This window comes from Struthio camelus, chromosome 20 (genome assembly GCF_040807025.1).
Source record: "Struthio camelus isolate bStrCam1 chromosome 20, bStrCam1.hap1, whole genome shotgun sequence".
Classification (NCBI taxonomy): Eukaryota; Metazoa; Chordata; class Aves; order Struthioniformes; family Struthionidae; genus Struthio; species Struthio camelus.
Window position 1 is genome coordinate 12301490 of NC_090961.1, and position 26181 is coordinate 12327670.

Genomic DNA, 26181 nt, shown 5'->3' on the forward strand with positions numbered 1-26181 from the left:
TGAATTTGTTTTTACCCAAAATGTGATAGTTTGGGCAATGAGCCAAAGCAAAGGAAGTTGCTTCTTCCCTTTTCCTTTTTCCTAGCAGAGGATCTGGTGCCCTCAGTCCTCTCGCCCCATTCCTCCACTCCCTGACAGGGCTTGAAAAGCCTGCAAGATGTCTTGCTCCCTCCTTTTGGAGTGCTCCATTTATACTTTCAGCTTGACAAAAGTAAGTGGTGATTTAGGAGGTTCATGCCCTCTGGAGCAGGTGAGTCCCTCAGCTTCACCCAAACACAAAATACTGATACAGAGCTGACCACATAGCTCATTTCAGCTGAAGTTGAATCTCAATTTCCTCTAACTTGTAGAAGAAAAAGAGCTGTCATTTGTTGAGTTTGTGGGCTGCTTTATTTGTCACCTGAGCTTGTGGCTAAAAGCTAGTTGTACTGAGGTCAGGTGGAAGATCCTCTGGGATTTCTAAGTTCATCTCTCCCAGCACAGGGCTCTGGTGGAGCAGGCTCTGTGGCCAAGGCTAGAAATGTTGGAATCGGTCAATCTTAAGAAGATCAAGAAGAGAAGATGTAGGAATACTCCTTGCTGCCTAATTTTGTCAATTGTATTACATTAATTTGAAGCAAATTGAGAGAAGATAAAGTGTGTTCTCGTGGCTCCCCATTCCTGCTCCTGGTCCGGCCCGGAGTAAGGGGAGGACTCCCTCCCTTTGTGCTCCAATGAGCTGTAGTAGTCAGAAGATGTTACCAAGTGAAAAAATCCCTTCTTGCTCTCTGACATTTCCTTTGCTTCATGTGTGTCTTGTGAGCAGTGGTTGTTGGATAGTCCCTCATTTCTGGGCTGCTAGAGCTGCACATCAGGCCAGGCTCTGTCCTGCGCTGCCCTCACCAGCGCGCGTTGCCTTCAGTCATCCAGCTCACACGCGAGCTGGATGCTCAGTCTGCACGAGCTGAATCCCTCTGCCATTTCATGCCTACAGGAACAGCTTAACTCTTTCCTGAACAGAGGTTTCTGTTTGCCTTGGTCCCAAGGATGGTGGGTACCAGCCACTGGTTTTCGCATTGCTGGATGCTGAGACGTCCGCGCTGCAGCCTGAACCTCTGTTACAGTGAAAGAAAGTCAGAGCAAGGCTGCCAGCATTTTGAACAGCACTTTTGAAGGTGATATCGCATGAGCCCATGTGCAGGTCACCCCAATTGCTGGTGCGTTCCTGAGATGCAGCCCTCCCCTGCATCCTCATGATGTGCCCCAGATTTCAGGGTAGCTGAAGTTCGTGCAGGTTTATTAAAGGGGCTCTACTTTAAACAACCTTAATTCAGTTGGAGCCAGCCCTCTGCTAGCATTTTGCCTGAGCAAAAGCATGCAAACTGATGGCTCTGGACCTGGTAGCAAGGCTGCTCCTCTGTGCAGACCGGCCCTGGGCTCTGTTTCTTCTGTCAGTGTGTATTTACCTGGGTTAGATGATGTGAAACAGCACCAGGAGACGAAGCCCTGGATTGGCGTAACCCATAGCTGGTGGACCGGGCAACTCCCTGGGCAATGAGAGCCCTCAGGCCAAATCCCTTTGGGCAGAGTGCTTGTCTGCCGGTTTGGTTGCTCAGCAGAGGATGATTAGATAAACCGGGATTTAACTCTTAGATAAACTCTGATTCCCTGATTTTGTGAGTCTTTAAGCTGCTCAGCCTGAACCTGAGTTTTGACATGACCATAAAATGTACTTTGTGGAGCAGAAGTTCTTTGCAACATTTTTTCTCACAGCTCTAATTCTGTGGTCACATTTCCCAGATATTGGCAAAAAGAACAGCTCAAATGATGTAGTTAAAGTGTTGGAGAGGTTTGAGAAAGGCCCAGATACTGCAGGGTGGTTTTAGAGAGGAAATGCTATTCCCCAGGGCCAGCTGCACAGGGTAGGAGCGTGTTCTTTTCAGGGCTGTGTTAGAGGAGGAGAGATCGAGAGCTCCAGGGGCTGTGTTTGCAGTGGGTGTGTGTGGAGGGATATTTCAGACAGCAAATACAAGTGGTGTCCATTGAGCTTGGTGTTACTGTCATTGATGTTGCACAGCTTTGAGAGCCCTCTTGCCTGAGAGGAAAGGGCATTTGCAAAACGGGAAAGCGGTGGACCTGCTTTCTGTTTGCCAGAATGATGTTTGCAATGGGAGCTCTGTGTCTGGCTAGTCTCAGAGCTGGGGGTTTCCCATAAATGCTTGTCATCTAATAAGCTAATTAGAGACACCTTGCTGGCCTGTAAAGACAGACTGAGCCCTGTGTCCTTGTCGGCTGCTCCAAAAAGAGGTGAAAAAGCTTCTTCAGGTCATATTTCCCTCTTGGATGCTTAGCACATGTCCTGCTCTCCTGACTGTGCCTTGCCATTGTGCACTGCCCCTGTGGCACTGCTCTTCCCTCCTCGCCTTCCTTGGCAGCAGCATTTCTCAGTGCAACAGAGTCTGACTGAGCAGGGGTGAGATGGGGTTGGGAAGACCCTGCAACATGAAGTGTCAGGTCCATCTCGCTACATTGGTGCCTCTCCCTGTTCATGGGTGTCTGTAGGATAATGGAAAACCCATGTCCCAAGAGCCAGGCCTTGGTATCACAAGGGAGGAAGGCACATCCCTCCTTTTCCTTCACTTCTAGAGTGTTCCTGGCCAGGCATAAGCCACACAGCAACGAGCCGCACTTCTCTGCAGAGATTGCTGTGCCCAGCGACTGGCAGCTCTGTGCACATCTTCTGCTCCGGTGCCCATTAGATACTGCTACATTCGGTCATCCCAGCCTTTGAATAGGGCCTGTGCTGCTACCGCCAGTGTTTGTTTTTTGGGCATCACCAATGTGCCCACAGGAAGAGAAGTAGTGCCCCCCTGCCCCTCCCAGCACAGCTTAGCACGGGAGCAAACTGAACTTTCTCATCAGACTTAGCTCTGTGGGTCATGACATAACCTGCCAGCAGTTGCCCATGTTTTGTGGACAGGATATTCCCAGGGCTTGCTGTTTCACCGGTGGAAGGCTTGCTCTACAATTTAAAAGCTATTGTAGTCTGGAGTCCGTTTCCGAGGTACTTCCCCTCTGGGATCTCTGCTAGGATTGGATTGAAACCAATGCTCTGAACATTTGAGGCCAGGAGGCGGGCTGAGCTGAGCTGGGTTGGGAGCTGTGTCCCTGTACCATGGTGCTGTAAACCCAGCAGAGCCTAATAGTGAGAGTCTGTGCTCACTCAGGGCCCTGCGGGACAGAGCTGCTGGCAAACTTCATCTTCGTTTGGGCTGATTCACGCTTGTGTGCAGAGCCTGGCTTTACCCATATGGTTGTTATTGATGCTCCGCTGCCACCCAGGCTGGCAGCACTGCTGAGGCAGGTAGGAAAGGAGTCATGGGGGGAGCAGAACTGCGTCCCCCTGATCTGCTTGTAGCAGCCTCCACCCCAGAGAACTGGTCACCTCTCTGCACCTCTGTGAGTGCATATTGTAGCACAGGCCAGAGAAGGTTGTGACAGTGAGATGAGAATAGTCCCCAAGTTCGGTTAGTCGTGGACTTCAAGGCTCTGAAGGTTTCAGGGTGAGTTTGGTTCGTTATTATTCTATCTCTGCTTTGCAGTAATGGGTAGAGCCAAGCTCATGTTCCAGGTACTGTTGTGATGGGTCCTGCACAGACCAAACACAAAGAGGGACATACCTGCAGCATTGCCCGCTCTGTGGGCCCTCGGGTCTTGCTGATCCCTCCTGCAATGAGGTGATGTTCTCCTGGGTGTCCTCCACTGATCTCTGTGCCAGGGAGCCAACGGTGCCTCTTGGATTGGTGTCTGCCAGAGTAACCAGGAGCTCTCTTTGGCCAGATCCTGAGTCTGTCATCTCTCTGCAGACTACAGGGCTGGGGCTCAGCCCAGGGAAGCATCTGCAGGTGGGAGCTATTCCCATGTAGCAAAAGGGACCTTTTCCTTTGAGTAGTCTCTGGCCTTGGCAGGGACCATTTGGGGTCTGTGTTAGCTAAGCTGGGCCCTCCTCTGCGATAGGCACCTTGTGTTTTCCTCCTGCTCTGGCCGTGCCCAGTGCCAACGTGGGGTCCGGCGCAGCCCGGGGAGCTGCGATCTCGCCGGGGAGGCTTCCGCGCCAGCCGGCACGCAACACCTGCAATAACATGTTTTTTGAAACGCTGGGCTGAATGCAGTTAGAAAGCTACTGGCAGTCACTTCAGTCGTTCGCTTTATCTGGTAGCAAACGCCCCCTTCACGCCATCTGCATCCTCCTTTCCCAGCACTACGAGATTAAACCGTGTTTTCTCTTTGTAAATATTGGCAGGGAAAGCGGCAGCCTCCCTGAATGAAAACAATAGCAGGGAGGCTGGTTCCCAGAGCGGGCCCTGACCAAGGCCGTGGTGCATGGAGGCTTGTGCGCGACACATTGCAGCTCCAGGACTAGCTGACTTCCGCTGCTCCAGCCTCTCCGTTATGTACACGTCCTCAGCTTGGCAGCTGGCTGGCAAAGCCTCGGCAGTTTGGTCTCCTGGCAGGGACTGGGCTCCGGGGATGCACACCGTAGGTAGTGCTTTATGCCACGTAACGGTCTATCCTTCGCTTATCTGTCCTCCATCTGGCTTGATCCCAATGTACTTTGCAAGCAGGAGCCTGTGCTTTTGAGGCAGACCGGGGTGCTCAGCCTCCGCGGATTGGGCTGCCCCTTCTCATGGTTTGCTGCAGCCAACTCTGCGTTGCACACTATTTGGGGGGAGCACATTGATGGAGGAGGCAGAAACAGGACCCTTCCCCTGGGAATTGCGAATTGGGGAGGTTTTAGTACTGCCGTAAAGGAACAAGGTGTCAAGATCTTGCTGCCACAGTGTAGAAATGAATGTAAAATATGCTGCGGTTGAGAGGTTTGGACAAATGCAGTTCCTGTCACCCCTCAGCCCTGCCTGCAACGCCCAGGAGATGCATCAGCACGGGCTCCCCGGTTAGACAAGAGAGAAATAGTTTGAAACAAATGGGACAACTGACTCTCCCCTCTGGCTTCTTGGATCAGAGGGCAGTCTCTTTTCATGGCTTTCATATTCCCCAGGCAGCTGTGCCTGGGCAGCCTTGGCAGCTTGGTGCGGCTGAGCGGGGAGGGAGAGGGGTACTTCTCTCTGAGCAGCTGGTGGGGGCTGAGCATCGCTTGCCAAATTCAATCAAAGAGATGAGGACTGTAATCGAATCAGCCAGGGGCTGCACGGCAGGATTAGGTGAGTCGTGCATCAGTCACAATAAAGGGGATATGAAACGCCCTTGGAATCGCTTTAAGCCTCGCACCAGGGGAATTGCAGGAGCTCGATATGGACCAGAGCGGGCATTAGTTACAGCTTCGCTGTGGTCACTGGACTCTCTCGGCTGCACTGATGTCTTTTAGGCTTGGCTGAGTCCTTTGAATTGTTCGCTTCTGCCCAGAGTGCAGGGCAGGGAAATGCCACCCCAGATTTCCAGCAAGGCAGATGGTCTTCCGAAAATCAGAACGCTTACGTAGCTTCCTAGGAACAAGCGGGTGTCAGCGTGGTGCAGCCTGGTGTACGGCTTGCCTGGGGAACTGGAGAGATGGGGAAATCTGGGGTGGAAAGAGCTCGATGTTCCTCTGGATACGCTCAGAGCATCACCCCAACCTAGTATTGGTGGGGTGAGGAGAATACCCCACCACCTTGTGTCCCTGAATCATGAGCTACTGTTTAAAGTTGATGATGTATAAGTAAGCCTGAATATGCATTTTCAGTGTTTAAGCCTGTTTCTACTGTAGGAATAGATGTGGTGGTGTACTGATATCAGAAATATCAACTGTTATCTTGCCTATAAGTGTCCTTGGAGGGGCAAACAATGGACTAGAGCATCTCTTTCTCTATAGCTAACATGTGAGGTTGGTTTATTTACCTCTTTGGTAGGGTTTGTGGATTAAACATGAATGAATTAGCATGCAGTGGGGGGAAAAAAAAATGATGTGACTAAAAGGCATTTCCCCTTGTGGCTGTGTGATGTCTCCTGAGTCACAAAACTGCAAGTTCCCTAGTTCTTGTTGACCTTTCTGGGAAAAATTGGCTAGACAAGACCTGCCCTTCTGGAAGGAAATCCTAGGGGGAAAAGAAAAGCCTTTTTAATGCCTTTTTAGTGCAAGATTCTTTTCTTTTCTTCACAGTTCTGCCTTAAACTTCCACTATTTTTCACAACTAGCCACAGAATGAGGTAATCCGGCCACGAGCATTTCTGGACTCTTTTTAAAGAGAAACCCCCAAAATCCCAACAAGCATCAACTCGTACTTCATTTTTAGTACAAGAAATGAGCAGTTCAGGGGCTGGGAGACATTGGCTGAGGGAATTTTGTCAGAGGGTTTTTTAAATGGGTGAGATTTGGCCAAAAAAAACATGTTAAAGAGGAAGAGGTCCATATAGAAAGTGTGTATGAGTAGAGAAGGGAACAGGGCGTGAGGGTAGGTGACCAGGCCAGAGTGGGCTTGAGACAGACTTAGCTGGGATGAGTTTCTATCATTTTCCTTAATTTCTTCCTCACTGTGCATTGCTCATCGTGCATGATTGGAGCTAGAGCATCATTTTCAAAATGACCCCTGCTGTGTCTGCCTCAGTAAAGGGGCAGAAAGGGAGAGTCTGGCCCATTTGTGCAAAGCTGATGCCATTGCTTCTCCTGAGCTTTGCGGTCCTCCCAGCCCAAAGGCACTTGTTTTCATCGGTTCATCCTGTGGCTTCTCATTAATGTTTGCGTACAGCAAAGAGCAATTTCCACCCTCTAGATTAGCTCAATAGACACATTTCCACTGTGGTGTCACAGGGTGCAGCGTTGCTGGTGTTCTGGCTGTATCTTACCTCTCTGCTTCCACTTATTAGAGCAAAAAGCTGCTGCTCTGCCTCACAGCAGCCTGTCGCCCTGTACCTGGAGGAGGTGCCACTTTGAAGCTAAATACCCATGCGTTTTGCTTTCCCATGCCCAGAGCACTCCTGTTATACTTATGTTCATCTGATACAGTGTGTTGGAAGCAAGTAGTTTGCAAACAAAGCTGGGGCCTGTGACACACTGCTAATGACCTTCTCTCTGCCTGTGTTTCCTTTACGTCAGAAGTCGGAGTGCTTATTAAGTTTGGAGGCTTACTCCCAGGAGCAGAAGAAGAGGATCTGCTGGTGTCTGGCTGAGAACATCACTAAGCAGCAACATCCGGCATCAGCTCCTACGGAGAACAAGGTAAGCGACCCATGCGGGGGCCAGCCCTCCTGCTAGAGAATCCTCCTAGGAGTGTCGCTGGGCTCTGCCTGCTGCAGAGGCTTAGCTCAGGTCGCGCTCCTGCCCGGACAGCTCTTCCCAAGGCTGTTTTTTCCAGGTGAGGAGCAAGTCTGTGTTCAGGGGCTGCTGTGTCTGCAGCTTCCTATCCTGCTCGGGGAAGTCTTTATTGCATTTGCCTCTGCTGACCCAAGTAGAGGCAGACTGCGGCAAACAGGCTGCTTCTGACACCTCTTAGCACCTCCTCTGTATTTGGAGAGTGGAGGCTGTGCAACCCAGTGTGCTGCCTTTAACGGCTTCCCTCAGTGCATGGCTCTAGGGCAGGACTGAATGCAGAGGGTGAAGTTCAGCCCATGAACTCTGGGCTATGATAAAAGGCCCAGGTCACAGGACCAGCTTGGTGGAGATGTGCAGTCAGATGGGCTCAAATGTTCAATTTGGCCTCTGCAGATGCCCTCAAAGCACAGAAAGGTCATTTGATGAATGCTGTTTTTAATACATAGTAAGGCAGAACCAACTTCAGCCTCGCCCAAGAGTGTTGTCTTGGGAGAAAAATCTGTGTGTGGAGCCTGTCTGAAGCACTGCCCCAGGCATGCCTCCCCTGCCTGGGTGTCGGGAGCATCTCCCATCTGCTTAGCTTTGTGGCTGGGGCTGCTGCCAAGAGGTTGTTTGGGACAGTGGCAGTTTGTGCTGGGGTCATCTTGTCCCCCCGGAAACTGGGTTCACACTGTTTGTGGGTGACCTACTGATCTGGGACAAGAGAAAGACACGGTGCCAAGCACAATGGAAGCACTTAAAGAGCTTTAATCTAAGCAAATAGGTATATTGGGGGTAAAAACACCCAAATATCTTCCTTTGCGCTGGTGAACCTTGACGGAGCTGCTTCTGCCCCACAGCTGAGCTGGAAGCATAGCTACAGTGATGTGTCGATGTAGCCTTGCTGCTTAGTCCTGTCTTGCTTGAAGGCAGGAGGCTTTCACTCTGGCCATACACGCAGATAAAAGTGGGAGCTGAGCTGTCTCCCAAAATCAGAGGCAGAGACAACGTGGCTTTTGCTCTGCAATGTCCCAAGCTGGGTCAGCACAAACATTGTCTCTGCAGGAGACAGAGCCTCCAGATTCCTTTTCCTGCACGTTTCAGACGTACTAAAATAGCAACAACATAAAAAGCCTGAGAACCTAGTTAGCAACCAAATCTATAGAAATGCAAATAGCCCAGGGCAGCTAGTTCAGTCAGGTGACAAGACTGCCACATCTCTTGCTTTCCTGCAATCTGTCTCACTGGTACGACACAGGTGCCCAGGCAGAGGGTCTGGAGGGGGTGCCTGACCGCGGCTGTCCATGTGGGCAAGGCAGCTCTGCAGAGATGCGGGCTGCTTGGCCTGCGTGCGGGGTGTACGTGTGTGCAAGTGTGTGTGTGGCTGGGCCACTCTTGGGGAGCTCTCTGCTGGGTGCCCTCCAGCCATGGGCTCTAGCATTAAAGAGTAAGGTGGGACACGTACAAATCTGAGTGTCCAAGATCCCAAAAGGGGGGTGATTGTGGCATCTCTCCATCACAACACATTATGTGCTTCGGGACCGTCTGGGTTTTCAGGCAGTGTCTCTGGTCTCTTCCCAACCCTAAACTCCATGTTCTTGGCAGGCTGTGGGACTATCCCTTGATCTTGGCTGTCTACAAGCCCTGTGGCTCACAGCCACCATCTGGAGAGTGTCTGTTCCCAGTGCTAGTGAAGGGGCCTGGCTACCAAATTGCAGCTCCTGTAGTAAGGCAGCCAAAGAGGCAGTTCTAAAAATATTGTGGAAGACAACACAAAACTTTCTAAGGCTTATCTGTGCCGTGTTGGCTGGCAGGGAGCTTCTCTTGTGTGATCGAGAGCGGGCATGAGCCACTCCAAAGTCATTACAAAGGGGTTTTGCCTGGGCCCGCTGAACCTGAGTGGAAACCTCACTGGTGGGATGCAGGAGGGAGTGATGGAGCAGGCGCTTGGCTCAGGTCACATAACCGGTCCTCGTCCCAGCAAGGTGCAAAGTGCCCTGGCTGTGATTTTAAAGCACACTCGATCATAAAGTGGCATGATGCAAGAAGAAACACCATGGAGAAGGAGGAGCCGCTGCGTGGGAGGCAGCATCCAGCAAGTGGAAAGGGTGCTCAGCGGGTGCCTGGGCTCTGTGCTGAGCAGGGAGGGCTGCTGCGTGCGTGTCCGAGCTGCCGCCCCAGGCTGCGAGCGGGAGCCCGACACGAGCCAGCTGCAAAGCCGGGGTTGCTGTGACCAGCCTGCCCCATGGCTGCTCTGTCGCTGCAGACACAGCCCCGGGGGAAGGCAGCGTGGCGGGAGCCTTCGGGAGCGCCCCGCGCGAGAGGCAGGAGCTGGGAAAATCGGTCCCTTCTTGGCAGGGGGACGCGAACCGTTAGCTTTGCTGCTTGCTAATGAGCCATTTGATACTACGGCTATTTAAGGAAACAGGACAGCGCGTGTGCTCTGTGAATAGACAAATCGCAGCTAGAAATATCAGGCTCCGCATGGCCAATTTCTGCTCCCAACACGAGTCTGATTTGCCAGGCCTTCGAAACTGCTCTGGCTTGGCAAGAGGCAGCTGCTCGCGCTGCGGCGGGAGGGCAGCTGAGGGGCGTCTGGGCTCGGAGGAGGGCCGGGAGCGACAGGCCGGCTCAGCCTCGGTGCCAGGCAGAGCTGTGCCGCGTGCCAGCCGTGCGCGGAGGCCGGAGAAAGGGGCACTGTTTCAGCAGAGCGCGCGTTTCAACATGGTAACGCTGCTTCAAGCAACGGATGAGAAGCTGAGTCGGTTCCCGAGTCCTGTCCGCTGACCCCTTTGGGCAGAGCGGAGGGCTCCCGTGAAAGGCTGGGGCAAAGGATCCCCAGTGGGACGGTCGCAGCCGGAGAGGAGGCGGCCAAACCTGGCGGAGGAGAGTTTGCACGTTTGCAGATTCTTGGAGCCGTGAGAAGCAGACAAACTCTGGGCTTCGGGATGGCACCGCTTGTGTTTCGAGGCCCTCGGAGCCGTGCCCACGTAGGCCAGCGCTACGGCGAGGAAGGTCCGGGCTCGCTCAGAGACGCCGCTCTGCGGAGCGGTTGTTACCACCCCCAGGAACCTTTTTGGGGGGACGGTGTCAGGCACGGAGGTCTGCCCTCTGCACGGGGCACTTTCTCGAAGGGCAGCTAGTTTCAGAGCAGCTCGTTTCAGCACGCAGTGACTGGTTTCTGGGAGACGGATGGTGCGCCTAGCGCCTGCTTTTGGAGAGGAAGGAAGAGAAAGCCGTGAGGAATAAATCAGCAAGGGTCCTACCGCGGTCGTGGTTGTTTGAGGATAACTGGGGCTGGTGATGGGATCCTCCTGGCCAGCTGCCCGTCTGCCCCGCAGCGGTGCCCGCGGGAAGCGCTGGGGCACGTGGCTCCGGCTCTCTGCTCCTGCCACTGTAACGAGGCTCGGCCATGCTTCATTAAGTGATGAGCCCGTCCTGCCGGCCACAGCAAGTTGGTCCCAGGAGGGTTTTGTGGACGTTTTCTCAGGGTGCGAAGCCTTCCCTGTCCTCATCCTCGGGGGTGGGTCTGCCCTGGATGCCTGCCCCTGCCTCTCAGTTGTGCTGTGCAGAGATCTGGGCGACTGCCCTGTGCAACGGATCCCCAGAACGACCCCGCTTGGTGGTAGACCTCCCGAAACGGGGAGGTGTGGAGCCTGGCGATAGGCTCGGGCTGGTGCGGAAGTGCAACTGCAGCGATGTGATTACAGCAAAAGTGGCTTTCTGCATTAATCGAGTTAGCAAGGCTGCCTCCTTGGGCCAGACGATGACCATCTGCCCAGAGCACGGTGCCTTTTTTTTAACCTCGCATCACTGCGCTGATCCTGTTTGCAGCCTGGCCCCGCAAAGAGTTGCATTAGCATGGTTGAAGAGATGGCAAACGGGAGACCAGGGACGAGGACGAGGCGCCAGGGGCTGGAGCATCTCTAGCTGGTTTTGCTGCCAGGGAACAACCTGCTCTGACCACCTGATTCTTACCGCTTGTTTCTTTGTGTCTTCCACGCTCAGACCGGCTGATTGCTCTTCCTTCTGCCTCCATGATGATGCCTCCTCCTCCATGCCTCCATCTGCTTGCTTCGCAGATGATGGCTGGCTGTATCTGAAAGATGCCGATTATCCTTAAGCGAAGTGATTATGGACGCTTTGTGGGGCGGACTCGGGCCGTGGGAGTCGAGGATGGGTGCTCTCCTTGTTTCCCGTGGGAGGTGGTGGATCTTCAGCGCTTTCCATCGCCCACCCACCTGTCTTTCTCCCGCGGCTGCTGCGGGTGGGAGCAGGCGCGGACCGATGCGCTGCCCCTGCCCTTCCCGGCGGCGCTGGCTCCCGCGCTGGGAAGGCGACGCCGCACCGGTGCGCGGCCCGGGAGGGACTGTCCAGCCCCTTCCTGCCCCTTTCTCCCGGCAGGAAGGGCAGGGCTGTTTCTCTCACTATTTACAGCGCGTTTGACAAGTACAAGTAAATGCGCTGTCAACAAAAGCAAACGGCGTGTAATCGAGGGATGATTGAAACCAGGGCCGGCCGGTGCGGCAGAGGACTGTGCGCTCAGCGCGGCTGCGCCGCCGCGATCGGGAAACGGCCCGGGGGGCTGGCAGCGTGGAAAAAGGCTCCACGCAGAGGGGCTCGCGTAGCACCCTTCCCGGTCCCCCTTGCCCCGGCCCTGCTGCACGCCCCGTGCCCTGTCCCTCGGCAATCCCTGTCCCTGGTCACCTTCAGCGACGCCCTTGCTAAAGCCTCTCTCTTTACACCGGCTCATTTCCCAGACCTGCCTGTGGCCAGTGGCCACGTGAGCCACACGTCGCCCAGGGCTGCTGGCGTCGGGGTCGCTGTGACAAGCAGCGGGACTGGGGACAGCTGGGGTGAGGCTCTCTGACCTAGCGTTCATGGGGCACGGAGCAGCCAGCCAAAGGTGCGGGAAGCCTGGAGGTTCATTGGAGCCAGCTTTTCCTTCTGGGATACCAACAGGAGGAGTCCGACAGGGCTAAACCCATCATGAAAGCAACCAAAGGGCCAGCTTGCCCTCTGCTAGGTGCCCACCCTCCCAGCACATCGATCACTTGATCAGGCTGCTCTGAAGGAGGAGGAAGCATTGAAGTTGGTTCTGCCCCAATGAGGGTTAAAGCATCAGCTGGCCACACTTAGGAGCCAGGTTACAAAGGTAAAGCAGATCCACATGCCGTTCCCCACCAGCGAGCATGGTCCGACTCCTTCACCCTGGGCCAGAAAGGCTTGTTACTGAGGAGAGCCAAAGGCTGCTTCAGTAATGCAGCAAATTTGGAGGTCTGGGGACTGGAGACGCCTTCCCCTGTGATGTGTCAGGCTCCAGTTCAGCTCTGTCCAGTTAAATATCTGGATGAAACCTTTCCTGATGCCCTCAGAGCGAACAGGACCACTGAATCTGCACAGCTGCAGCGGGAGGCCGTGGCGCGTGGGAACAGGCTTGTTCGCCTGCCCTGGCTTTGCTACATCTGCGCCTGGGGTCTGCTTGGGCTGGTCTTTACATCATCAGCTAAAGCTCCCGGGTGCATAGGGGCTTCAGAAAAGACTTGATGAAATGAGCTTATCCAGGGGAAAATCCTCAGTGTCTGTCCGCCCGCCTGTTGCCTCCCTCCTTGGAGGAGTACCCGTGATCCAGTAGGGGTGATGGACACCATGCCTTCGTCCTGCCTCGTGATGCTGCTCGAGGCCGAGCGTGTCAGAGGGAGCAGCCGGGGAACGGGGTGCTGGGTGGCCTGAGGACAACGTGGAAAGCTTGCTGTGACCGCTTTGCTCCTGCCGCTTGTGGTGGGGCTCCCTTTGCGGGTATGGCGCCGCCAACGCACCAGGACATGCAGAGCTTTGCCTGGTCACCAGATGGGCCAGGAGAAGAACGACGCCTGGAGCTGAATTCTGTTGACAGAGGAGTTCAGCAGGAGATACCTGCACCCGTGCATGAGGCTGCAAACATAAAAGAAATAGATGCATTTTACCCTACCGCAAGTCAAGCCATGCTGAGCGTTTAGTGCAGCTCTTCCTGCTGCGGTTGGCCTGGCAGGCTCTCCCCGAGCTGCGCTGCAAACGCTGTCCTCTTCCTGGCTTTGTAGCCCTCTTTTATGGGAACAAGCCCCAGACGGAACCAGGGCAGCAAAAGCTGCTCTGGGGGATTTTACAGGTTCCTGTGACGTTTCAGAGCGTGTTTCAAATACCCCTTTATGAATTCAGGGACCCTCTTTATGCAGTGGCCTCACTCTTAATCCTCCGCGGTAGGGATGAGCTTGGCTGCGAGCTGAGGGGCCCTGGAGCTGCTCCCTTCGCCCCGTTAACCCTTTCTTGCGCATCGGTTGACTTGCGCTTCCCAGGGCGGGGACGTGGCGCAAAGCGGTGGGAGCCTGGGATTCGCCTGGCAGTTGGCGTCGGGACGCGGGGGCGCTGGCCGAGGGGCCCGGGGCTCTTCCCCCTTCCCAGCCGGGGGGTTGCCTCCGCCCCGCCGCTGGGAGCTGGCTGCGGCTCTGCTCCTCCCGGCTGCGGCGCGGGTGGGCGCGGGCCGCGGGGAGGCTCGCGGCTGCCGCCGTGCCCTCGCCCAGCCCGCCGGGTGCCAGGCTCGAGGTCTGCAGCGGGAGCCGGGCGCCGAGACCGGGGCGCGCGGGCGGGTAGGGACGGCGGAGCGGACGGGCCGACCGCCGGCGGCGTCTCCAGCTCGATTCGTTCGTTTGCTTCGCTTGAGCAGGAGGGCGCGGGGGGCGCAGTGGGGACACGGGCAGCCCCTGGCGCTTTTCGGTCTCCTGGCGGACGGAGAAGCGTTTTTAAGCCCTTAGGGACCCGTTTGTTGTGAAGGGCTGGCGAGAGCCGGCAGCTCGGGGCGGGTCAAGCAGCGCTCCGCTCGTTTGCACGGGGCGGTCGAAGGCGCAGGCTAAGTGGTTTAATCCAGCGCTGATGTGATTTAATGAAGACGGCGAGAGCGCTTTGGCGCAGCGCTCGCTGCAAAGGGGGGTCGGTGCCGGCCGCGCCAGGGAGGACGGCCGCCGCCGGACCGCTCCTCGTCGGCTCCCCGCCGCCTCCTTGCCCAGGTAGTTGCCGACTCTGCTCCTGGCTGGGGCGGTGGGGGGGGACGGCGAGCGCGCGGCTGGCCGGGCTCCGCAGCCGGGCCGCGTCCGGCGCCCCCCTGGCTGCGCGGGGCCGGCGGGGCGGGTGGCAGCCCGCAGGCTCAGCGGGCCCCGGCCGGAGTCCGCGAGGGCTTGCCTGTACCCTACGGACACGAGGTGACCCAGGCCCCGGGGCGAAAATCCGCCTTGGCAAAAAGTTGCTTGAACTCTGGGATTTTTGGCAAGCGGAGGGGTGAGTTCAGAGCGCTGGGGGGGCGATGCCCAGCGTGCGGGGAGGGAACGGCAGACGTGGCTTAATCCTGCTCCCTGCTGGGTCCCCACGTGAACCTCAGCTTTCTGCCCCGTAACAGGCACCTTCCTGATGTGCCGGCTTGATGGCAGGATTTCAGGAAATCGTGCGTGGCTCTGGACTCGCCCTTGTCGCCTCCCTTGTCGCCCTGTTTGGATTCCCTTGCTCTTTGCACGGCTTTGCGAACGGCGTCAGTCCCAGGCAGAGCCAGATCCTCATCTTCAAGGCGGTTGTTTCCTGCAGTGGAGAAAAAAAAAATATTGCGTTGGCTCTGCGACGTCTTAGCGCATCGGCTCAGGCCCTGATGTAACCGTCGCTGTCCTGCACGCGGGAGCGACGCTCTGCCCCTTTTGCCTGCCGCTTTCCCAGCAGCTAACACTGCGGAGAGCCTTCCCCCCCGGCCAGCGCCGCGTTCCCGCTGCCACCCCGGCAGGGAAAGCTCGCTGCGCGTGTGTGAGGTGTGCCAGTTCTCAGCGGGGCTGGTGGTGGCGTCCCACAGGGCGGCAGCGTGTGCCTGCGTTGTGCTGGCGCCTTTGGCACCAGTTCCCTGCGTGTGTCCCTCTGCCCAGGCCATCAAGCACGTGCGCGTTGCGTGCTGCGGACGCCGGCACACCTGTGCCCCCGTCCCCGTTGGGCTGTGTGGCCCTTGCGGGGACACGCTGGGGTTTCGCAGAAGTGACTGGGCTCTCCCTGTTCAGGCTGGGACCATGAGGCTCACCTGGGTGGGGGAAAGAGTTGGGTTTTTGCTCGGGGTCGGTTGGAACGGGGAACGTGATAGGACCTGCTGAAGCCCATGCCCTGATTGCAGCTCTTCCCCTCTGAGCGCTCCTCCAAGCCCGGCTGCCCTGGTGCAGGTGACGGGGTACACTCCTTCCTTCCCCTTTTCCACCCCTCTGCTTTTTTACCAGCACAGAACTGCTGAGGTTATTTACGATCTGGACATCATCTTCAGTAGCTTCCAGCTCCTCGAGCCCGTGGGACCACCCAGCAGAGGGAGGTTCCCCAGGCTGAGGTCTGTCTGGAGGCGATAGCCAGCTGCCTGGCTTGGGCAAAACTTCAGCTGTGTTTCCAACCATGAGAGAATGGTGGCCGTTGAGCAGACAGCTACTGGCAGACAGTCGTGGCAGTGGCTGCGCAGATCGCTGTGGTCTCACTCAATAGTCATTAGGGTAATTTGCCCATCTAAGTCAATTAAGCCTAATACTAGGAGGAGACAGATTCAACCGAAGCATTTGGGGTCCGGCTCTTGCTTTAACCGCGAGTGGACACCGCCGGACAGTGGGGCCTACTGGAGCACGCTGGCAGGGTGGCTTTGTGCCTGGCGTTGTCCCTCACCTCCGTCATGTGTGAGATGTGCTGGAGCTCTAACCCCCCGTCCCCTGCTCAGCGCGTGGCAGAGCGAAGCAGCCGGGTGACTGGCATGCCGCGGGCGGTGGCACAGCATCAAGGGCGCGAGGAGGCTGCTCCCTTCCTAGGAGAAGGAGATGCACTGGAGAGGGAGATGTTCTGCTCCAGGAGGAGAGGGCGGGTGCCACGCGAGTGTGGTCGTGTGTACGAGGGGTGCCAGGAGGTGGCACTAGGCTCTCCCAGGAGTAGGGAAGGGGAGCATCATGGTGCATGAGCTGTGCGTCCCGTTTGCTTGGGACGGTAGCGTTGTTGGGGAGAAAGCGTACGCTCTTGCATACTTTTTTCTCACTTTACATCTTGTCCCTGCTCGTTTGGCTAGAGCTGCGGGTCAGGGACTGTAGTGCAGAGGTAGGTGCAAAGTGCAGTGCAGAAAGTAGTTTGGGGGAAAAAAAAAAACAAACCCAAACCCGCAGCAGAGTTTCATTTAGTAGGAACCACTAAAATTGGTCTGCTGCTCGACGTTGCTCGGGGCAGCTGGAAAAGCGGCTGCAGAGGGCTTCCATGCGAATGCATAGATCTTCCTCAAGGCACAGCGGTCATCCACTTTTCTCAGCAGGTAATAGTGCCTCCAGGGGACGCGAGCAGAGCCGTAAATAGACGGACGGGCACAAGGGAGCGGTGGCTGGGGAGAGGCTGGGGCGTCTGCAGCTACCGTTTGACACAGGCATTAATAACGGCAGAAGCAGCAGCTGGCTGCTGCGCTAGCATCCCCCGAGCCGCAGAGGTGGGCACGCGTCGGGCACGGCGCTGCTGGTCCTCGGCCGCCGGCGGACCTGCGGAGATGCTGCTCGCTCGGCCTGCGCAGCTGGGATTCAGCTGAGAGCCCGGTTTTGGCGCGCTTTTTGTTGGAAGTTTGGAGCCCCTGCTCTGTACCTTGCGTTCGGCACGATCCAGCGGCAGGTTGGGGCGTCGAGGAAGCAGCGTGGAGCGGCCGGGAACGCTGAGATCCTCTTAAATCAACAGCATCTGCCCCGTTTCTGGCGCTGGTCCTCTCTGGAGCCCTGCTTGTCCTTGATCTCTCGTGGAGAATCCCTTCTGCTCCCGTCCAGCTTTGGTACCCGACGGGCTCCTTTCAGAGGGTCAGTAACACGCAGCTGGAGTAGCTGGGGTCGGGGGGGATGAAGGGATGTTCATAGTGCCGGGCGCTTTTTGTAGTTCCCTTGCCAATTCTGGCCACGCGCGGCTGTGCCGTCTGCTCGACTGGGGCGGCGTTGCAGCGGGCCGCGGCCGCGGGCTTGCTACTCCGGGGATTTTTCTAGCTGCTTGTGAACTCTCCTTTTGTGCCAGGCAGGGACCGGGGATGAACGGGCAAGTTCAACCCGGAGGGGTGTGCGCGCTCGTAGTCACAGCGGGGAGCGAGGGGGCCGGCGTGGGACAGGCGAGGGTCCCCCCGCGGGAGGAACGGAGATGGGGACGAAGGAGGAGGCCGCCGCTTCCCCTGGGCGCTGGCTACGGGGAAGGCTGTTACCCTCTAGGATTGCAGGCAGCGCGCGGCCGCTGCGGTGGCGGGCCTGGGCGATACCCTGCCCAGGCTGGACTTCCAGGGCGATCGATCGGGGATGACGGTTATAGGGTAACGGGATTATCGCAGGTGGCTGACATGGGATCGTTTCCTCCTGCCGAGGACTTTGTCTCCTTCCAGGGCTCCGAGATGTTTCAAGCACAGCAGGTTTTTGGTAGGTACGAAGGGTCGCGCCGCCAGCGGCGTCTCATCGGAGGCGTACATCCCGCCTCGGCCGCCCTGCCACAGCCCGCCGTTGGGTCCTGCTGTTTGGGATTCTACGTCAGGGCTTGCTTTTGCTGTTACGCTAATTGCTCGTTATCAATTATTCATCGACTCTGTAATGAAGCAGGGAGCTGCTATAAAGCCCTGCTGCGCAATGGGACCTTGGCCTCCGTCCGGCCCTGCGCAGAGCGGGGCTCCTCCTCCGGCTGCGTTGGAGCGAGCTCCTCTGGTTGATCCCTTTGCCTCGAGCACCGGTGGGAGCCATGGAGCCAGAGGGGCTGTATGCTGCTGCTGGGCCAACACGGGTGTACCATGGGTACCCCCATCACGCTCAGCCCTCTGCGGGCAGCACTGGATGCGCGAGTGGCTGCAGCATGAGGACGGAGAAGAGCAGAGCCGCCCAAGGGCGATGCTGCTCATGAGCGGTTTCAGAATGACTCGGATGAAAATTTTCTCAAGTTTCCATAGTTCTGCTTTGACTTTCTGGCTTTGTTTTCTTCCTCTCAGCCCTGTGGTATGTGCTAGATACTGCTTTCCATCGCCGTGTGTGTTTAATCTGCTTTTAATGGTTGCTTATTAAGTTTTAACGTGCTCATCATTAGTTGTTTTGGTAACGTTTCACAGGGCCGCTGAGAGGTTTCTGGTTTGGTGGTTTGGGCACGGTTTGGCCCATGTTAAAAAAAACCTGAATTCTTTTTCCTCTCTCTCACTCTGGTAAAAACCTACTTTGGAAACATTGGTGTTTCCCTGAGTGACGTACGCTCTCTTTTCCTGGCATCCCACTGTAGTGGTGTCCGTCCGAGGAGGGATGTGCCCTTCATACCGGTGCAGCACTGCCAGAGTCCTCATCTGCTGACCGTGTCCTCCCCAGATTCCCCCTGGAGAGGGACTTGCTTTCATTCCCATGCAGCTAACCCTTTTTTGGAGTGGGTGAGGAGGGAGCGTCTTTGAGCAAAGGTAGATTTGAGAGGAGCAGGAGCCGGCGAGGTTCCTCCGTGGGACTAATGACGGATGTGGCTGGCCTCGGCTATCAAGTTCAGTCTGAGGATGGCAAATGAGAGCAGCTTCCCAAGCAATATCTCAGGAGAGCCATTAACTCCAGTCTCAGCCTTCCTGCCGTGGCGCTGAGGAGGCTCTGCGATGAGCGGCCGTCCCAGGAGGGCAGGCTGAGGCTGGCTGCACGGCGCCTGGCCGAGAGCTGGGGTGACATGTCCTTCTGCAGGCACTTGTGTTGAAGGGAGCTGGGTCTCGTACGCCAAAGCCAGCTCCGAGACTTGGCGTCTTTCCAGCTCCCCCTCCCCTAAGCAGGTGGGCGCGCAGTCTGTGCAGCGCATCCTTTGCTCTCGTGCTCAGCTCCGATGTCCGACAGCGTGCTATCTGCAGGGATTTTGCTGCTATCCGGAATCCCTAATTTTGGCTGAGGAGTCCCATCCCCTGAGTGCAGGCTGCTGCAGTTCTGCTAAGCGTATTTAGTCCCCTCTTTACCACTATCTTTGCAAGAGAAAAATTGGAGCTGCCAAACCTGAGCATTCCCATCAGAAGTCAGGAAAGGCTGAATTCAGTTTTCTTGTGACCGAGCTACACTTGAGCCACAGTGTCTCCGTGAACAGGACCATTAGGAGCATAGTTTTTCAAATCAGAAGCTGAGAGCCTCAAATGATCTGAAATTTCTAAACTGAGTGAACAGACCTTCTAGAGCTGTGGGTTTAAGGGGGCTGTCAAATGCCACGGCACGTGCAATAGCATAGGAGAGCTGGTCACACAGGGAAAGGCCAGTGCTGACTTTTGTCACAGCCGTACTGTTGCTGTGGCCAGCATTTTCCCAGCTGGAAGTCCCAGGCTGCGGGTCACCAGAAAGGGCATGTCATCTAAAGAAACACTGGAGAAATTGAGGTTGCGCTAACAAACCCACATTTGTTTGTTGAAATTTGCTCTGCTGGCGTCAGAGCAGCAGCAACCGGAGAAAATTGATCAAATTACAGACCAAAGAGCAAAGGGTTTGCAGTATTTCTCCGCTGTCTTGATTTCAGGAGAGCCTTTGATGCAGTGAATGATGCCTTCCCCAAAGGGAGAGGGAATCTGAACCAGAGAAGATGCAGAGTCAGGGCAAAATCCCAGGGCCAGGGCGAGGCTGGGAGAGAGCATCGTCCTGCTCGCATGCCTTCAAGCATAAAGCAAGGGGGACCCTACTGAGCCAAACTGGGCTAAAGCAGACTTGGACTGACTCACTAGCATTCCCAGCTCCTCTGCATGGCCAGCTGGAGAAGGCTTACAGAACAACAGAGACCACAATAGCCATGGCAGCATCTCTCAGGAGAGGAGCACACCCTGCACCTCCCCTTGCGCACCCACCGCTGAGACACTGCAGCAGCGTTTCAGGGAGAGGCAAAGAGGTGGGGGCAAGTCTGGAGTTCCCTGCCCTTGTGCTGATCTCACAGCATGCATCCTGCTTCCCTAAAAACTACTTGTGAAAGCCATGCTGGGACTTGGAGGTGGTTTTGCTTCTACTTTTTCTTCCCCTTCTTGGGGTGTGCTGCGTTGGCCACTTAGTCTGAAACAGAAACCCTGGAGATGCGCGTTTACCTCGAGGGATGATGCAGGAGAGGTGGGTCAGGACAGGGAGATCCAGGACAGGGTGCTGTAGAGAGGGGACACTTGAGCTCAGTTGGAACAACTCTAGGTCCTGGTCCTCAGCTTTGGGCTGCTCTGGTGGTAGATCATGGCCAGGGATGCTCCAGGGGAGCTGAGAGCAGGGTACTGCACTGCCAGATGGCTTTCCCAGCAAGGTCGCCTTTGGCTTCGTGCTGATGAAGTCCCCAGTGCCTCCAGCCGAGCTCTGGGCTCGTTAGCCAGCTGTGACTGTGTTCCTGCCACTTCTCTTCCCTGTCTTTCCCCCACCAGCAGATGAAGGTTAGCAGACCTCAGCCACCGCCCTTTCTGCGAGGATGGGATTTCACAGCCCCGGTGATGTTTTAAGCCTGAGATGGAAAAGTTGCTTGGCGCTGAGGCTCCTGCTCATATCCTCTGTGCTGTTGAAGAGCAGCAGATTCTCTGATTGAATTAGCACAGGGATTTAATTTAATCCAAAAATGCCTCTCATTTTAAAGAAGCCTGTTCATTTCCTTCTAGGGCCTTATCTGATGTGGGCAACCAACAATATTAAGCAGAAGGACTGGGCAGATAGGCAGCTGTCAGGGAGGGGCAGGGAGGCAACTGAAGGCTGTGTGGGTTTTTCCTATAATTATTTCATGAAATAATGCTGACAATGACTGTGAGATAAATAACACACAAATAGAATCAATAAAACACACACTGGTGCAAATCACATCATTGCACGGCAAGTCTGGAAGCATATCCTTTCAACAAGAAATTACCAGGGGAGTGAAAGAGCTTCAAGTATGGGGGCTATGCCGCCAAGCATTCGCGTTGTGCCTCCCACCAAAGCCAGCGGTGGTGGGAGCTGGGGTGGATGTTGCAGGTGGGGCTGAGGCCACGGCAGGCTCTGGATGTCGCTCCCTAGTCGTCGGCCTGGAGAAGGCACGTTGCTACGCAGGCGCAGAGAATTTTAGTCTTCAGACTTGCTGGGGCAGAAGTTGAGGTGATGATGGACTGCTGGCTGCAGCGAGGCAGCGCGACTGTCTTGCAAAGCTGTTGCTTGCAGGGACGCACGGGGCTGACGCTGAGCGCACCAGTCATGCGCACGTAGGGTGTGCGGAGATCGCAGCATGGGCTGCTATGGGCAAGCTCCTTCCTGTGCTGCCCAGGAGGTGACCGACTGGCCGTAGGCCACGGTGCAGGTGATGCCTCTCCGGCTGGCCCTGTCAGCTGAACGCAAGCAGCTTTTTGGAAATCTGGCCCACTTTTTGGAAATGCAGAGCCTGGTAGCTCAGGTGCGTGTCTGGGGGTGCTGCCGGCTGCAGAGCGTCCTCTGCAGCATCCCCTCTGTGCAGGGCGGCTGGTGTCCAAGCCTGGGCTTAAACACTGCTGGGGTATTTCCTGGGAACGATAGCAGTTAGGGCAGCGTGAAATGTGTTTGTAATTCCAGCGTGAAATCCAGCGGTAGGTTATAATCCATGCAAACTGGCTCTGCAGGGGGAAGAAGCGTTTAGCAGCAGGTTTGCTGTCTCCAAGGGGAGAGGGAAGCTGCCGCTGCTGCTTCCCTGGGGCCGGCAGTGCTGGCTCCCAGGGCTTTGCAGTCACTAACTGTGACCATTTTGGGGACACTAGCCTCCCTCAGGTCCTCGGTACCTCTCTTCCTGCCCCGGGGCCACCGGACAGCCCTGGCAGGACCGGGTCTGGGGCCGAGCGCTCTGGCATGGATGGGAGGGTTGGATGGGCCAGTTCCCAGGGCCATGTTTCCTTGTGAAGCTGAAGAAAACCCAATTTATACGGCAGGCTGATGTGGTGGCATTGTCACCGCAGCCATCACTGGCTGGTTTCCATTGGGCTCTTGAAAGTGCTTGGTTTGTGACTGGGGATGAAGTGACATTTTTGGCTGGGACAGTGACCTGCTGCCTGGAGCTGGTCCTGTATAACCCCCATCCTTATCCTACAGGATCTGCTTAGGTGGGAAGCTCTTCCCAGGGTGGAAGATGTAGCCCTTTTTCCTTCCTTTCCTGCTGTATCTGTGCACTGGATTTGTCCTTTTGGGTCAGAGAGACCCCGTGCAAGGAGTGATCACGTTGCAGGGAGAACCAGACTGGGGCACGGGGGCTCCTTGCAGGCTCCCTCGCCTGCTTGCTCATGAACACCGCAAGAGAGGAGTCAACTTTTCATGGCCTGACCCGGGTTTTTCCCTTCGAAGACGCGACGTTCATTCTGGCCTTTGCAGGCTGCTGTGGAAAGCTGGCACAAGCGAGCCCCCGGGGCTTAAAACACCCAACGCGGCTGAGATAAGGCGGCTCGAAACGCCTTGTGGTTTGGCGAGGCCAGGGGAGCGGGGCGGCGCGAGGCACAGCAGGGCGGCCGTGGGGAGCCCCGCGGCCCGTGGCGCGGGGCCAGGGAGGCCGAGCCCTTCGGGGATGCTGAGGCCGGCCGAGCCTTGGGCAATCAGCAGACAAGCAGAGGCCGGCACTTCCCTTTTGTGTTTCAATAATGTGGCGCAGGAGGGGCAGGAGCTGCCAGACGAGTGTTTCTGGTTTTCCCTGCCTACTCGGTTCCTCCGCAGCCTACCTGCAGCACTCCGGCCAGGGCTAGGAGGATCTCCGTGGGGCTGAGCCCCCCACAGCAGCTCCCTGGGGGACTAGGGAGTCAGCCAGGGTAAGGATGATGTTACCGTCTCCTCCTTTGGCTGCCAGCTGTAGTTGAGCCTGTCTGTGCTTATTGTCTGTCTGTGCCGCAGCGCCGAGGCACCCGCCGTCGGCTCGGTGGCCCCCCACAGCCTGGATTTCCTCCAAACCTGCTTGCCCATGGCGCTGCCCGCCTTTGCTGGGTGTCACAGGGCTCCCCGGGGCCCACGTGGTCAGAGCTGGGAGGTCTCTGACCTGCTCCGGCCCTGGCACTGCTGGCCTGCTGCTAGCTGAGGGGGTCAGTGCTCCATGGGCCTGGGACCAGCACTGGGTGCCCTGGGAGCAATGGGCGACCTGCCTCCCACCCGGGGGCGACGGGGGTCAGTGCCACCCGTCACCAGAGCTGCTGGGTCCCAGGAGCACTGTGGGCACTGTTAGGCATGTGTGAATTGGGGGCCAGCCTGGTGGTCGGGGCGTTAGGAGTGGAGAGGCTTCCCGGCATGTGGCCAGCAAGAGATTTGGGATGCTCCTGCTTTCATCCTTTTTTCTCTTCTCTTCTCTCGCTTCCTGGCAGATGCTGGAGACGGATACTGAGAAGCCAGGGCAGATGCACTCGGAGGAGGGGAAGGTTGCGCTGGGCGATGCTCCTCCAGCCACAGAAGCACCAGCTCCGGCTGAGTCCAGGGAGGCTCTGGGGGCTGTGCAGGGCCCTCTCCTTGCTGAAAAGCTGCTGTCGGCTCCTGAGAGGGTAGAGGAGCAGCACAGCTCAATCCCAGCCTTCATCATCCCCGAGCTGCGACTCGACAGCACCTTCAGCCAGAACATGGCGGGCCCAGGATATGGTGTCACAGATGGTGAGGATGAGGAGGATGATGATGAGGAGGAGGAGGAGGAGGAGGAAGAGGAGGAGGAAGAGGAGGACAGCGATGAGCACTACTTGGAGAGGAATGAGGCGAAGCGCAGCAGCATGATTGAGACATCGGGCTGTCAGCCTGTCTACACGCTGAGCGTGCAGAGCTCCCTGCGGCGCCGGACCCACAGCGAGGGCAGCCTGCTGCAGGAGGCCAAGGGCCACTGCTTCACCTCCGACACCACCCTCAACTGCTCGGACAGCCAGGGTGCCAAGGGCCACTGGGCCCTGCCCTCCCCCAGGACCCTCAAGAAGGAGCTCACCAAGAATGGTGGTTCCATACACCAGCTCAGCCTGCTTTTTTCAGGGCACAGGAAGGTACGTGAGCTAGGTGGGACAGCCAGGGTCCTGCTTGGTCATAGGGATGGGGGAGTGTCAGAGCTCGCTGCTGCGGGTGGGAAGGGGTCCGGGTGGGTGGGCTGGGCCCATCTCTCCACTGCTGCGGCTGTTGTCTGTGCTGAGGACGTGCTCTGCTCTTCATAGCCTTCCCACGATGACACTCCTCTAGGTTGCGGCCCAGAGCCAAAAAACTACTGCTAGGTAGAGATGAAGCAGGGTGAAGCAGCTCCCCTGTTAAGCGTAGGGTCTTGTCTGCCTTCCCGGCTGGGTGACGAAGCCTGGCTGGGCTATGCCGAGGTCGCCAGCCCCTGCCTTCCCGTGACAGCAGGGGTGGTGTCTGTGGCCCCTGATAGTGGCCACAGACGCCACCCCTTCTGTGGCCCCAGAAGCTCCCCCACCACTGGCAGATGGCTCTAGGGGACACATAGGACCCCAGGCCAGTTTCTCTAGGGCATGCATGGTGTTGCTGCGGCTCGGCATCTCCCAGCGGTGCCTCCAGACTCGGCGCGCTCATGACCCACAGGATCTCGTAGCCTGGGGTGGCTGCTGCCTCTGTCTCTCGAGACAGGGTGTAGACCGGGTGCTTACATGTACAGTGAGAGCTGCTTGCAGCGTGGGGGACAGGGAAAAGTCTGGCCCCAGAGATCCTCTGGGGAGCAGAAGCCTGGAGTCCCCAGGGAGCTCAGGGAGGCCAGGCAGCGGGGTGGCTTTCTGTCTCCACCAGCCTCTTTCGGGGCTTTGATGCTTGTGAAGGCCCATCTGAGAAAAAGGATGAGGCCAGCAGTGATTTCTGACCCTAACAAGTAGGAGGAAGCTCCTGTTGGAGGAACAGCCATGCGTCAGACAGCCGACAGAGCAGTGCCAGGACACGAGGGACCACGCGGTGGGGAGCTGTGCACGGGGCTATCCTGGCCCATGAGCTCGGCGGTCTGGGGTGCCTGCGCCCCCGCTGGAGCAGAGCTTGCCACAGCCAGGTGCTCTCAAAATACAAGAAGCGACCTGCCATTGGCAAAGACTGTGTGTGATAAGCGTGGTTTGCCCCGTTCTCCCCTGGGTGAAGCCCTGCTGGCTGTTCAGAGCAGTTGCCTGTCTCCGTCTGATGCCGGCCCAGCATCCTGCTCTGCCTCATCAAGCTCATGGTGGCTGGTTTTCTGCCAGCAGCCTTGGGTATTGCTCTGCTCAGGACCGCGTAGCGCTGCTTGGGCCAACGTTGCATGGCTCGGGGCTGTGTTGCGCTGCTCAAGGCCACGTTGCGCTGCTCAGGGCTGTGTTGCGCTGCTCGGGGCTGCGTTGCATGGCTTGGGGCCGCATCGTTGTGCTGCTCAGGGCCATGCTGCGCTGCTTGGCTGTGCGTTGCGCTGCTCGGGGCTGCGTTGCATGCTGCAGGGCAGCAGCTGGCTCCTGGGCAGGCAGAGATGCTGGTGCAGCGCCTGAAGGAGCAAAGCAGCACCATGAGGGGTTAACCCTCTCCATGCCAGGCCCGTGCTGCGTCAGAAGCCACCTCCAGTGCTGTCTCCTGGAGCACCATTCAGGCTCAGAGCTGCTGGCCGGCTGGAGAGAGCTCGCGGGAGCGCGCAGGCCAGTCAGTTGGGGCTGCTGGAGGGGGTGTCAGTCACCTCCCAGGTCCTGTTGAGAAGGGCCTGCCTTTGCGGCGGCGCTGATCTCCGTCGGATCCGTGAGCGGCTCCTTCCTGCTCGCCCTCCCTGGCGTGGACGCGAGGGAAGCGGGGGGAGTGCCCGGCGGGGCGTCCCGTTCTGACTCGCAGTTAAGAGGCTCCTGGAGAGCCAGGGCTGCCTGCGCCGAGGGAAGGAAGGAGGTTTCACAGTGCCGCTCTGCGTGCAGCCCGCGAGCAGGCAGCCTCCCTGCGGCCAGAGGCTGAGGCAGCGCCTGCCTGTACCTGCAACAGCAGCAGCTGAGCTGCGGCTCGCGCGCACGTCCC

At 57.2% G+C, this 26181-nt stretch overlaps 1 protein-coding gene across 3 annotated transcripts in view; it reads left to right on the plus strand.

Moving 5' to 3' along the window:
- The window catches only part of RGS3 (regulator of G protein signaling 3), a 95292-nt gene that overhangs the window by 59599 nt on the left and 9512 nt on the right, over positions 1–26181 (plus strand). For all 3 annotated transcript variants that reach the window (XM_068915179.1, XM_068915180.1, XM_068915181.1), the window contains 2 exons: positions 7070–7192; positions 23568–24221. In XM_068915179.1, the coding sequence (XP_068771280.1) occupies positions 7070–7192; positions 23568–24221 (777 nt within the window). The remainder of the gene's footprint in view (positions 1–7069; positions 7193–23567; positions 24222–26181) is intronic.